The following is a 12,549-nucleotide window of genomic DNA, read 5'->3' on the forward strand; positions in this document are numbered from 1 at the left end:
TTTTGTTTTATTACATATTCTGTGATTTTGTTTTGTAATTTTATGTTGCAGACAGCCCTGTGGTCTTTGGATGAAGGAAGAGCAGTAGACAAATAGAATAATAGAAAAAGTTGTTATTATTATTATTAATAATAATATGCTGCCTATCTGACAGGGTCGCCCTAGACAGTAGCTTCTAGCAAATGATAAATAATAATGATAACAACAACAACAACCCCCTGCAATGCAGCAATACAGATCATCCATGACCCTACGCACAACCACAGCGCTCCGAACGCGCGCCCAACGCGTGTTCCGCAGCCGTGACCCCAGGTAACCCTGCGCGGATACCTAAAGGAGCCCGGAAGCTTCCATTTTTACAAGGCCACACTCGCGGGCGTCTCTACCATTCGCATCTCTATGGCGGGTCGCGGGTTCGCTTCTTTTCCTCCTCCCTATCTCTGCGGGCGGTCGCGGAGGAAGCCGGAAGCGGCGCGACCGGAAGCGGAGTTCAGCTGGGCGATAAGGAGGCGGGAGGGAGTGAGGAGGAGGAGGAGGAGCCTAAAGGGCCGCTTCGCTGTGGTGGCTGTGAGGGAGGGCGGCGCGCGCGCTCGCCCGTGGCCGTGCGGGGAGGGGGGGTGGCCTCGCGTGCGCGCGCGTGCGAGCAAGGGGGGCCATTTTAGCGCTCGCCCAGCGGACGGCTGAGAGGGAGGCGTCGGCGCGCCAGGCCAAGGCCCGGGTTAACCTACCTACCCCTTACTTCGCTTCGCGGAGCCGCCCCTTCTTCCTCCCTTCGCTCCGCCGTCGCCTTCGCCCCGCTCCAGGAGGGGCCCGCCGCCGCCATGGCGCCCCCGTGAGAGGGATTCCATTCGCTGGGCCCGGACGACGGACAAGACAACCCCCCCCCCCGAACCCGTCCGAGGGCCGCTTCAGCTGCTTCCCTCGCCGCCGCCTGAGGCAGCTCCGTCCGTTTCCCCCTCAAGCCCGCGGTGGGGGGCGCCGCAGCCTCCTTATTTGCCGGGCCTCCCTGCCCCCCCCGCCCCACATATCTCCTGTCTCTCAACCCCACAGTTGCCCCTCTCCTTACTCGACCCCTCTCTGGCGGAGCAACAGCCTTCCTGCCCCCACCGCTCTCCCCTGCCCGCCGCTCCAGCTGAGAGGCGTCCTGCGAGGGGCCTCGTCTCGTTTGCGGGTTTTTTTTTGGGGGGTGTCAAAACTTCGGGGTGCATGGTTTTGCACATGTGCACTCGCCTGACATCCCAAGTTCCCTTGCCAGACGCTGGTGGCTTATAGACGGGCCTCGGTGAGCCCCCTGTTTGCATGCAGTTTCCTCTGGGTGGGGTTTTTATTTTTTATATCCCTCCCCTTTTCCCTGCTTTTCTGGGGGGGTTGAAAACCTCGCTTATTTCAGCCTCTCCCGCGTTTTTGATAAATACAGGTGTCCACATGCCAGCCAAGCCAAGGAGCGGTTTGCGGGTGCACTTTCCCGTTTCTTTCTTTTGAGGAAGCGGAGTTGTTGAAGACGTTGCAGCTGTGGGTGTTTTTTTGGGTTTTGTTTTTTTAAAGTTGAGTGTATACGGTCAAAAATTTAGTTTCTTCTGTCGCTGTAGTTGCTTGGTTTTTTTTTTTGCTGGTGTTGCTCCTTCCCCCACCCACCTAGCCTCCGGAGACAAATGAGCAAATTGAACTTGAAGTACTAATACAGGTTGTCCTGGAGTCCTGTCGCTGCACCTCTCTGAGAGAGAAGGCCTGCTTTTTCCCTTTCCCTGTTTTTTTGGATGTGATGGAACTCATGTTTGCAGAGTGGGAGGACGGGGAAAGGTTTTCGTTTGAAGATTCTGACCGCTTTGAAGAAGACTCCCTTTGTTCCTTCATCTCTGAGGCCGAGAGCTTATGCCAGAATTGGAGAGGATGGCGGAAGCAATCTGCCGGACCCAATTCCCCCACTGTCAAAATGAAAGGTGAGTGGCTGGGTATAGAAAGGGGTTGGTAAAAACACTGAGGATCGATGAGGTGCCTGTAGGCAGGCAACCAGTCAAGGTATATTGGCAATTAGAAACAGGTGTGTGTTGAAATAGAAAAACAAAAATGTTGTAACTTGGATCAGCTGCAGACTCAGACTTGCAATTAAGTAAGGGGCATGATCTAGTGTTGCTTATTAGTCATGAACTTTAGCTGCACTCATATGCACACTAATTAGAGCTGCTTAAATTTTTTCTTTTCTACCCAAAATCTGCCATTGATAAGGACTGTCAGTGCTGCCTGCAGCTTCTATGGTGTGGACTAGTTTTTTTCCACAGTCTAATTAGGATATTATTGCCTGAATGAAATGCATTGCAATGATTACTAAGAATGTATAGGCATGTTACAGTGCAGCAAGGCTGACCTAGTTATATACTTAATCTTTTGCTAAGGAGATTATGCCTTGCTCTGTGATAGTTGTTCTTCCTCAGTCAAAGGTTAAGTTGGTGGTTCCCAACCTGTTTGAATGTTAGTTTTTGCATACTGGGCCCCACAGTTTGCCATTGATGGTACTTTTACTCAGAGTAAGGGCAAAATGCAAGGAATGCAAGTCGGGGATATAATAAACTGTTCTTGAAATCGAGCTATAATTTGCAATATTGTCATGCAATGAAAGTAATAATGATTCCGTGATTCTATGAAGGTAAAGTCTGTCCAAAGGGGAAGCCAACTGTGTGTTCATGGATGGTACATTTGAACAACACTTTACATTCAGAGAAGTGCTCTTTTGCTGTCGTGTCAACTCATGGTAGAATAATTTTCTGAACCAAATAGTTGCAAATAGCTTGTTGCTATCATCCAGCTTTGGTCTTTTGGTCTCTCAGATTTAACTATTGTAACTCAGTTTTTTAAAAGCAGATATCTGAGGCTGCTACACAAATTATACCCTACCAGATACACATACTATGCATTTTGTGGCAGACAGTCGCAATCCAACTCCTGTCATACAACATATTTTGACATACAGGCACTTCATATGCATATATGAAATGCGTTGTGTTGCCATTTAAACCAGTGAGGAGAAATTGATGGTGTGTAAAGAAATATTTACAAGCCCAGTCCGTATTATAAAGTTGATCTTTATTCTTGGTTGCATGTGATGAAGGATCTGCTCAGAACTGAGCTTGAGTTTACAAGTAGTATGCTCCCTGAAGAGTGTGCCAGGTTAAATTCCCTCAGGTATTTTAATTTGTGTAATGCCTAGGCTTGGTGTATGTTTTTAGCTGCTTCCTCATATTAGAGTTAATGTTACCAGTTTTATTGTAAATTATAAGGTCTTATTAATCATTAAAATTATTCATTAATTATACTTGTTCACCACCTTGGAATCTGTTGGATGAAGGGTAATATGTAATGTGTTAAATAAAAATAAAATTAAAATATTTCAGATAAAATAAACAGAAATATCTGTAAGTAGTTTAATACAAAATACTGTGAAATATTTATGAAAAATACAGGTAAAATCAGTGGAACTAAAAAATGTATTCATAATAAAATTACACGTCTGGCTAGGCTTGCTGTAACAAAGAAGTTTTTAGTAGGTCATATCAAACTGTGTCCCTCCCCCCAGCACTTGTTAGCATCTATAGCTAGCACTGTTACCCAGTTGTGAAAACATTCTTTGTAACTTGGGGAAGTTCAGGAATATGGTTAGGATTGCCAGATCAAAATGTTAAAATAGTGTGTTTTCTTTGCACAGGGGTTGCCAGTATGAAACTACTCAAGGCTTACTTGATAGTTGAGATTATTTTGATGGAGAGCTTTGTTGCAGGTTGTGGACAATACTATACAGCAAAACTTTGTACTATATCTAGTAGTTATAGAATGTAGTGCATATAGTGCATTAATATATTAACTCTGATCATTGCTCAGGATGAGATAATTGATTTGTCACTCAGAGTTTGTGATCACAGACCAGAAGGTAACTTGTGCTGCTTTTAGAAAATGTGTGAGTTTGTCCCTTCTTTGGAAATAATGATATTTTGGCTGGTGCCATTGCCTTGCTTTCCACTTAAAGTGACAACCTCCATGGATTTGGTGGAAAATTGAATTGTTCGAGGTAAAATTGTTAAGTTTCCACCTCCTAGCTAGAAAGAAAGCATTGAAAGCCATGGGGATTGGAGAAGTGAGGAGCAGGAAATTGTTAATGAAATGCATTTACTAATAAACTTTGTTTTTTAAACTAAGGAGTACATGGGTATAAATGGGACTATTCATTTCTGTCTTCATAACAGCTCCTTGGGATGGGTTAGGCTGGGTTAGCTTTAGCATCTGACCCAAGGTCACCAGTGAGCTACGTGGCTGCATGGTGGTTTGAACCCAGTTCTCCTTGGTACAAGTCTAATACACTAGTGTACGCTTGTGTTTTTTTAAACTATAAAAGTATAATGGCAGTAGCTTGGATACATGTTCTAAAACACATGCTCGGTATAGCTACATCAGTGGTGGAGAACCTCAGACCCAGGGGTCAAATGTGGCCCTCCAGTCTTCTCCATCTGGGCCTCGAGACTCTCCCAGGCCGTGTTACTTCTACCCAAGTCTCACTGCTCTCTAGGCCTGACTACATCCTCCTCAAGTACTTTTGCCTTGTTGGCATGGGTCCTTGAACTGTAATAATCATTGTGTTTTGCTTGATGGAGAGTGAAAACAGACTTATGTTTATCTAGAGACCTGTATTTTGCATGCCTCTGTGTAGCCTATTGCACCAATCTCAGAATCTATTTGTTTGTCCTCTTTTAACTCTGGTCCCACACATATTTTGCCTCTGACCTTGCCCACCACCACCATGTGGCCTCCAGAAAGTTGCTTACAGGGGAATATGACCCTTGAGCTTAAAAACCTCCCCAACCCCTCAGCTTCATTTTGCAAGGAGCTCTTGAATGGCTGTACTTTATTTGCCCAGTCTACTATTAATTAGGAGATTTGCACGTTTGGTTCACTAGTGTGAAGTGATCCCTTAGAAATGAGATAGGCTTATTAGGGTTCTTTTTTTTAGTTATGCCAGTGGAGAAACACAAGGTCCTCCCAGAATCCTGTAATTCACCATTGACTCTGAAGTCTTGGAGAGGTAGTTATTGGTACATGCTATAGCCCTTATAGTACAGTGGTACCTCGGGTTAAGTACTTAATTCGTTCCGGAGGTCCGTACTTAACCTGAAACTGTTCTTAACCTGAAGCACCACTTTAGCTAATGGGGCCTGCTGCTGCCGCGCTGCTGGAGCACAATTTCTATTCTTATCCTGAAGCAAAGTTCTTAACCTGAAGCACTATTTCTGGGTTTGCGGAGTCTGTAACCTGAAGCGTATGTAATCCGAGGTACCACTGTATTCAGAAATGACTTCTGTAGTTTTTTCGGTGAAGCTTAATTCACCTTAATGAATTCTGTCACTTGTCCATACTTACATTTAACTTCCTTTGATTTTTAGCACTGCATTTTATAGTGTTACAAACAAGGATGAGGAATGAAGTGAGATGGAAATGAGCTGTAATACTTGAATGGACACTAGTTGCCACCTGCTAGAAATGTTTGTGCCTTATGGTGCAGAGTAGCAAAATGTAGAAGTTTCAACAAACAGTAGGTCAGTAGGATGTCTTGAAGTTGATTAAAGAAATATTCTTATCCAGTATCAGGTCTTATTGCCCAAATACTTCAGTGTAAAAAGTATTACTTCATAAACTGCATAGAATTAATTTTGTTATTTTGAAGAAGGTAGTTCATGCTAATGGTGATATTAGATTGTGAAAAAGCGCAATGTGGCAACACATAATATGGTAACAGAATCTACTTTCAGGATCAAAGAATTGAGTATCTGATGGATTACATTTAAAAGCTGTTCTGAATGTACTGAAACTGTTCGGTGCTGAACTCATTACAGAGGCAAGTCTGCCTGTTTACTTTAAATGGAAAAACTGAATTCACAATGTCAGTTTTCTTCTTTGTCTTTATTGCATCAGTATGGAATACTGTTGTCAGTGATCTAGGACACAATTTCCTTTGCAAAGAAAGATTGGCCACAGCACTGAAGATTTAGTCTACAGCACAATGAAAAAGGAAGTTATGCTTCCTGGTTATTCTGGGCTTAACTATGTGTTTGGCTTTTTGGCTAAATGGAGAGGTTCTATATAAAGATTTTTCTAATTTAATTACATTATAGGAAACATGTAACTTTGTTTTAGTCTGCCTTGTCTATTTACTAACACTTGAGCAAGTACTTTACTTACACATCCCCTTCATACTTCCTGCATAACATAAGTGTTACAACTTGAAATAACGATTTCATGAAAATGTATATAATTTGAGGGATTTGGAGGTAATGTTCGTCTAATTCAATCCCCAGCCCATTCATACTTGTTTGCTCTTTGATACCATTCAGTATTGTAAGCTGGGCAGGTAATGAGACTTGAGTTGAAATCTCAGCCAGACAAATTTTGTCTGGCTAGCCCTTAGCAAAGCCCAGATCAAAGTTTTGATTCTTTATATGCAGAATGAGAATAACAGTGTCTAAATTCACAGGGTTTTTAAGGGACTGGGGCATACCCACCACTACCTTTCTGCTCATGAAAATGAGCTTCCTCTCTTTGTCTTCTTCAGCTACACCACATCTTTAAAATTAGCTTCAAAGGGGTGGTGGTTCTTCCGAAGCAAATTTTGGGGATGAATGGTTGGAAGGAGAAGAAACAGAATTCCTGTTGTGTGATCGGACCACTAGTGCAGTTTGAATACAACCCAGTAGTTTTGATGTGTTACCTGTACCAGGTGCTGTTTCAGGCAGCATCAGTCTTACAATTCCAATTAAGATTATTCAGACCAGGCTGTGTGGATGGTTATCAGGTTCTCATCCTAAATCCTACATATGTTTGCTTTTGTTCCATTATAGAACCAGCAAAAGCGTTAATAATCTTGGAACCTTGGTATTTATGTAAACAGTTCAACTTTCTCCTAGGAAGTAACAGTGTAAATGTTTTAAAATAAATTTGGGTAGAATGAATCCATGAAGACTACAATGTTGAGAGGTTTAGCATATAGAGAGGTTTAGCATATAGAGTGGCACTCACTGCACAACTAGCAGATCTGAAAGACATTTGACAGAGGAATGATTGTGCTTTGTATCAATGGAATCTGCAGGCATGAATTCTTACTCCCTCTCTCATTTCTTGAAGGGCAGTGTTACAGCTTTCTGCTTATATGACAGCCTTGTTCTTATATCAAGAAATACTTGTAAAATATCTCCAAAACATGTACTGTACTTTGTTATTGAATCTGGTTAATTAGCTAATAAACCACTTGTAAAATACTAGAGTGAGTTAACTGACTCTTTCTGGTGGGTGAAATTGGGACTTGCTATGAATTTGGGGCAGGCAGATCTTTGCTTAGAGTTTTGCTTGAAGAAAGAACTGAAATGGTTTTAAAAATAAGCACAGCAAAGATAAGCTCTGGACTTTAAATATGTCAAATGAAAATGCAAACAATTTCTCCTTGTCTCTTGTTTGGAAAAATTGAATTTCCGGGAACCTGTTGCAACTGCAAGCATGATACGTGATCTTAAAATAAGACTATCAGTTATAAGGCTGGCGACCTTATCAAGCCCTTCAGGGTTTGCAATGTGCAGATTTTCACAAATGTGACTGTCAGATTGTTATTGACACTTGTGAATTTATCCTGATTACAGCCTGTTTCAGGAGATCATGACACCCTTTCCCTTCCTCTTGAGTTGTGCATTGCAGAGAACTCCGAAGAGAGAGTGGTCTCTTGCTTTGTGCCAAGTGGGACAGATGAAGTCCTCTGGCCTGTGCAGAGGGCTTTGGGGGAGGGTCATATTATCAGAATATGCAAACACTTGGAAGCAGCAAGAATCCAAGCCTTTCCATAATCTTGCACAGCTGTCTACTTTTCTCCCCAAGTCCACAATTAGTGGTGGACTATGAAATCTAGCCAAAACGTGTGAACATATTCTATCCACACTGTCGAATCGTCTGTCATTATTGTGGTGATGACCAAACTGTGGCTAATACTGGTTGTTTCATGCGTATTTATATAAGCTGTGCAGGTATCATGGTGTGTAGGGGGAACATTGAAATGGAGCAGTGCAGACCACAAAACTTGCATTTTGCTCATACTTACTGTCAGATATGAAGAATATGGAATGGATGGTGGCAGCATGTGGCAGTGGAGAAAGTGATTTAGATGCCAGTGATTGGCTGTGAGTGGGATCAGGGGCTGCTTTGACGTATGAGAGGCTTTGAGCAGGCATAGGCAAACTTGGCCCTCCAGATGTTTTGAGACTACAGTTCCCATCGTCCTTGATCACTGGTCCCTGTTAGCTAGGAATGATGGGAGTTGTAGTCCCAAAACATCTGGAGGGCCGAGTTTGCCTATGCCTGGCTTTGAGGGTAAGAAAGTGGCATGTACTAGGGAGCAGTGGTCCCACTGGAAAATAAATTAAGGGTGAAAGGTTGACACTTAGATGGCAAGCTTTGTTCATACATTAAGGGTAAAGGTAAAGGGACCCCTGACCATTAGGTCCAGTCGTGACCGACTCTGGGGTTGCGGCACTCATCTTGCTTTATTGGCCGAGGGAACCGGCGTACAGCTTCCGGGTCATGTGGCCAGCATGACTAAGCCGCTTCTGGCAAAACAGAGCAGCACATGGAAACGCCATTTACCTTCCCGCCGGAGCGGTACCTATTTATCTACTTGCATTTCGTGCTTTCGAACTGCTCGGTTGGCAGGAGCAGGGACCGAGCAATGGGAGCTCACCCCGTCACGGGGATTCAAACCGCTGACCTTCTGATCAGCAAGTCTTAGGCTCTGTGGTTTAACTCACCCTTCCCAAATACTGATTTCAAGTTACCTGGTAAACATTTTTAGAATTGTAGCCTTCAAATTCTAATTTAAAACTCCAATTTCACTTAATTGCAATCTCCAGGTACTGATAAAAACAGAAGTCTTTTTTTAAAAGTTCTGAATAGAGAACAGTAATGGAAGGCTATTTCTACCTGTTTTTAAGTTCTGAATAGAGAACAGTAATGGAAGGCTATTTCTACCTGTTTTTAAGAAGTAAGTCTTATGCGGATGGAAAAGTGTGCCTTTTACAGCTGCATGACAAAATTGTAAAAGGAGGATCTTTCCTGGAACACAGGTGCAGTGATGAAAAGCTCCACCTGTTGAAACTGTAACCTTGCAGTTATTAAAAGTGCAGAGTCTTTATGACCTTTAACAGAGAGAAAATATGACAATCACAGTTACCAGGTTGTATTATAAATTGCATGATAAAATGGTTCAACAAAGCAGATGACGACGACAACAACAAAACAAAGAGTCAGTTGACACACTTTGGGTTCAGTGCTGCAAGTTAGGTTATAAAGCAGGGGTGAGGGGATGGTCATCTGAAGTGGCCATGACATCAGATGATTGTCAAGTTGGTGCCTCCACCCACAGTCAAAATTGGCCCACGGCTTGGAGTGAGATAAAAATTAAGAACTGGCCCATCTGCCCAAAAAGATTATCCACCCATGCTAGAAGTGAACCTTTCACAGAGGAGGTGGTAGTGTTGTAGCAAAAATAAAAACATGGAGAACAATGAGGATTAAACATGCTTTGAAATGGGTGGAAATCCACCCATACACTACATCATGTTTATTTGTATGAGACCTGGAATAACTATCTAGACAGCTTTGTTAGGGTGGCATACAAATGTTTTTAATATTAAATGCAAATATATTTGCATGCTAATGAACATGCTAGTGAAGCAGTTTATATTTTAGCCCTTCTGGGTTCAAATATGTGAAGACCTTGATTTGTCTTAGAGATTGTAACCTCTTCACCTAGAAGGCAGGCCGCAATGGCAATAACTAGCACAAAGGGTTGAATGAATCATTAGCTGCAGCTGGGGAGGTCGTTCCTGAAATCTCAGGTTGGGATACTATTTTGGTAGCAGGTGAGGCTGTTTTCTGTTATCTGAAACTCATCCATGCTGATTTCTCTCTCCTCAGGCAGAATACACCAAGTAATTTATAAAGGCAGGCTTTGGCCTCTTTGCTGACACACCACTTTAGTATCTTCTGCCTAAATCTTGGAAAAACTATTATAAATGGCTGAACAGAGGTCGAATGGACCAAGTAGTTATAGGCAGAGAAAATACAGCATGTGCTCATAAACCATTTAGTGCATTCTGCCAGAATTCCAGCCAATGGACAAGAGAAGCGGTTAGGAATTGTACTTCACCAGTTTTCAGGGTAGTTTTCTGGATGGGAAGGATTTCCCACCCTGTGATATGGCCTAGGAGCTTATTTGGTGGAGCGGTGAGAGTTTATTGACAGGTAGGTAACTTGAGATTGAAAACTGTAGATGCAAGATACAGAAACTGTATCTTCTTGTGTTCTCCCCAAGCAAAAATTGCAATTAGTTTTTTTGGGGTGCAGTCCCAGAACATCTGTTGGATGACTCCATCCCCCACCCCATTTTATTAGACAAGCTATCCAAACATGCAGTTTTTATTATGTGCCTGTAGATAGATAATTTTTATTATGGCTATTATTTTAAAGTGTATTTTTATTATTGTGATAGTTTATACCATTTTATGTAAACCACTTTGTTTTTTTATATTAAGTGGTGTAAAAATGTGCTAAATAAATAAAAGGAAATGGATCTATTTTATGTCCATGAGATTGTAGCAATGTCCTTCCAATCTGTGATACTGCTGCTGTATCCCAGCCCATGTTACATCATTGTACCATTTTGAAAGATGCACTGAAACCGTGAATGAGTATAGTTTCTCATGCTAAACTTACTATGTGTACTTCTCTGAAATGCCTTATTATGACTTACTAACTAGAATCAAGGGATAGAATGATTTCATTGGCATATTTGCTCACCTGTTGAAAAAGGACTGTTCCTGGGTATAAAAATGTGCTTGGGCAATTTGTATTTTTGCTGAAGAGTAAAGTTAAATAAATGCCACGTTAAATAAAAAGTTCTAGAAGCAGCAAAGCAGTTCCTATAAAAGTCTGAAAGTTTGATTTTATTATATCAATCTCTAATGATAGTTCCACTAATATGAGCATTATTTTTAAAGTACAGTGGTGCCTCGCAAGACGAAATTAATTCGTTCTGCAAGTCTCTTCGTCTTGCGAGTTTTTCGTCTTGCGATGCACGGTTTCCCATAGGAATGCATTGAAAATCAATTAATGCGTTCCTAGGGAAACCGCCTTCAGACCAGGTCCGGGGACAGTCTGTCCCCGGACCTCTTCTGAAGGCTGGGGGGGGGGACAAGGGCTTTTCTTCCCACCCCCAGCATTTTAAAAAACCCCAGGACAGCGGAGGACTTCTCCGCTGTCCGGGGCGATTTAAAAGCCCCTGGGAAGGCAGGCAGGGGGGACAAAGACTTTCGCCCCCCGCCAGCCTTCAGAAGAGGTCCTGGACCTCTTCTGAAGGCGGACGGGGGGGGAAAGTCTTTGCTCCCCCCCCGCCTTCAAAAGCCCTCCGGGACAGGCAGGCAGGGGGGAGCAAAGACTTTCGCCCCCCGCCCGCCTTCAGAAGGTGTTCCCGCCCCGCCACCCGGCTTCGGAGCACCGTTCCGAAGCCGGGCGGCGGCGGGAGGTGTCCCCCCCCCGCCCGGCTTCGGAGCACCGTTCCGAAGCCGGGCGGCGGCGGGAGGTGTTCCCTCCCCCCCCCCGGCTTCGGAGCACCGTTCCGAAGCTGGGCGGCGGCGGGAGGTGTTCCCTCCCCGCCGCCCGGCTTCGGAGGAGCCTTCCGAAGCCCGGCGGCGGGTGGAGGTGTTCCCGCCCCCACCGCCCGGCTTCGGAGGAGCCTTCCGAAGCCCGGCGGCGGCGGGAGGAGGTGTCCCCGCCCCGCCGCCAGGCTTCGGAGGAGGTCTGAGGACAGTGGGGAAGACGCGCTGCGCTTCCCCGCTGTCCCTGAGATTTCCCTATGGGCTGTCGTCTTGCGAAGCAAGCCCATAGGGAAATTCGTTTTGCGAAGCGCCTCCAAAACGGAAAACCCTTTCGTCTAGCGGGTTTTCCGTCTTGCGAGGCGTTCGTCTTGCGGGGTACCACTGTATAGTGAGTGTTGCATGCCGTGATGTTGGTTTTTCAGAAAACCTTGAGTTGGAAACCTTCCTTAAAAAACGTTCAGTGCCTTAAATAGAGCATAGCTAGCATGTGCATTTTGTATTTAGTAAACAAAACTAAATAGTTTCAGTCTGAGATGTTATTACAATGTATGTATTTGATTTATTTTACCTCCTATTTACAAATCATTATATATGTATTCTCTCACACTTTATTGGGATAGGAAACTAAGAACATTAATTTCAACTTTGAAACTTTGGCAATCCACAATTGTGTCATCCATTCATTGATACCAATTAATATTATCTAATTAGATAGCTTCCAGTTAGAACCTTCCTTGTGACTCGGCAAAATGTTTTTTCAGTAGTTATCATATTGTGCGAAAGTTACTAATTCAGCTGAGACTCCGATTGCACCTGTAGCCGTTGGTAAGCAATCAACCCTCTCCCCTTAAACAGGTGGCCAGACTTAATGGCAGCT

The 12,549-nt window shown here is 43.7% G+C and overlaps 1 protein-coding gene across 8 annotated transcripts in view; it reads left to right on the forward strand.

Annotated features, from left to right (window-relative positions):
* Positions 1 to 436: 436 nt before the first annotated feature.
* Positions 437 to 12,549, forward strand: part of ZSWIM8 (zinc finger SWIM-type containing 8) — a 56,455-nt gene continuing 44,342 nt past the window's right edge. For 7 of the 8 annotated variants that reach the window (XM_083502333.1, XM_083502334.1, XM_083502335.1 and 4 more), the window contains exon 1: positions 592 to 1,940. In XM_083502333.1, the coding sequence (XP_083358459.1) occupies positions 1,763 to 1,940 (178 nt within the window). In that variant the 5' untranslated portion in view covers positions 592 to 1,762. Of the gene's footprint in view, positions 1,941 to 12,549 lie in introns of all 8 variants that reach the window. The other variant, XM_083502339.1, reaches the window with a different exon arrangement.

Source organism: Podarcis liolepis (genome assembly GCF_965112155.1).
Source record: "Podarcis liolepis genome assembly, chromosome: 5".
NCBI classification, from domain to species: Eukaryota; Metazoa; Chordata; class Lepidosauria; order Squamata; family Lacertidae; genus Podarcis; species Podarcis liolepis.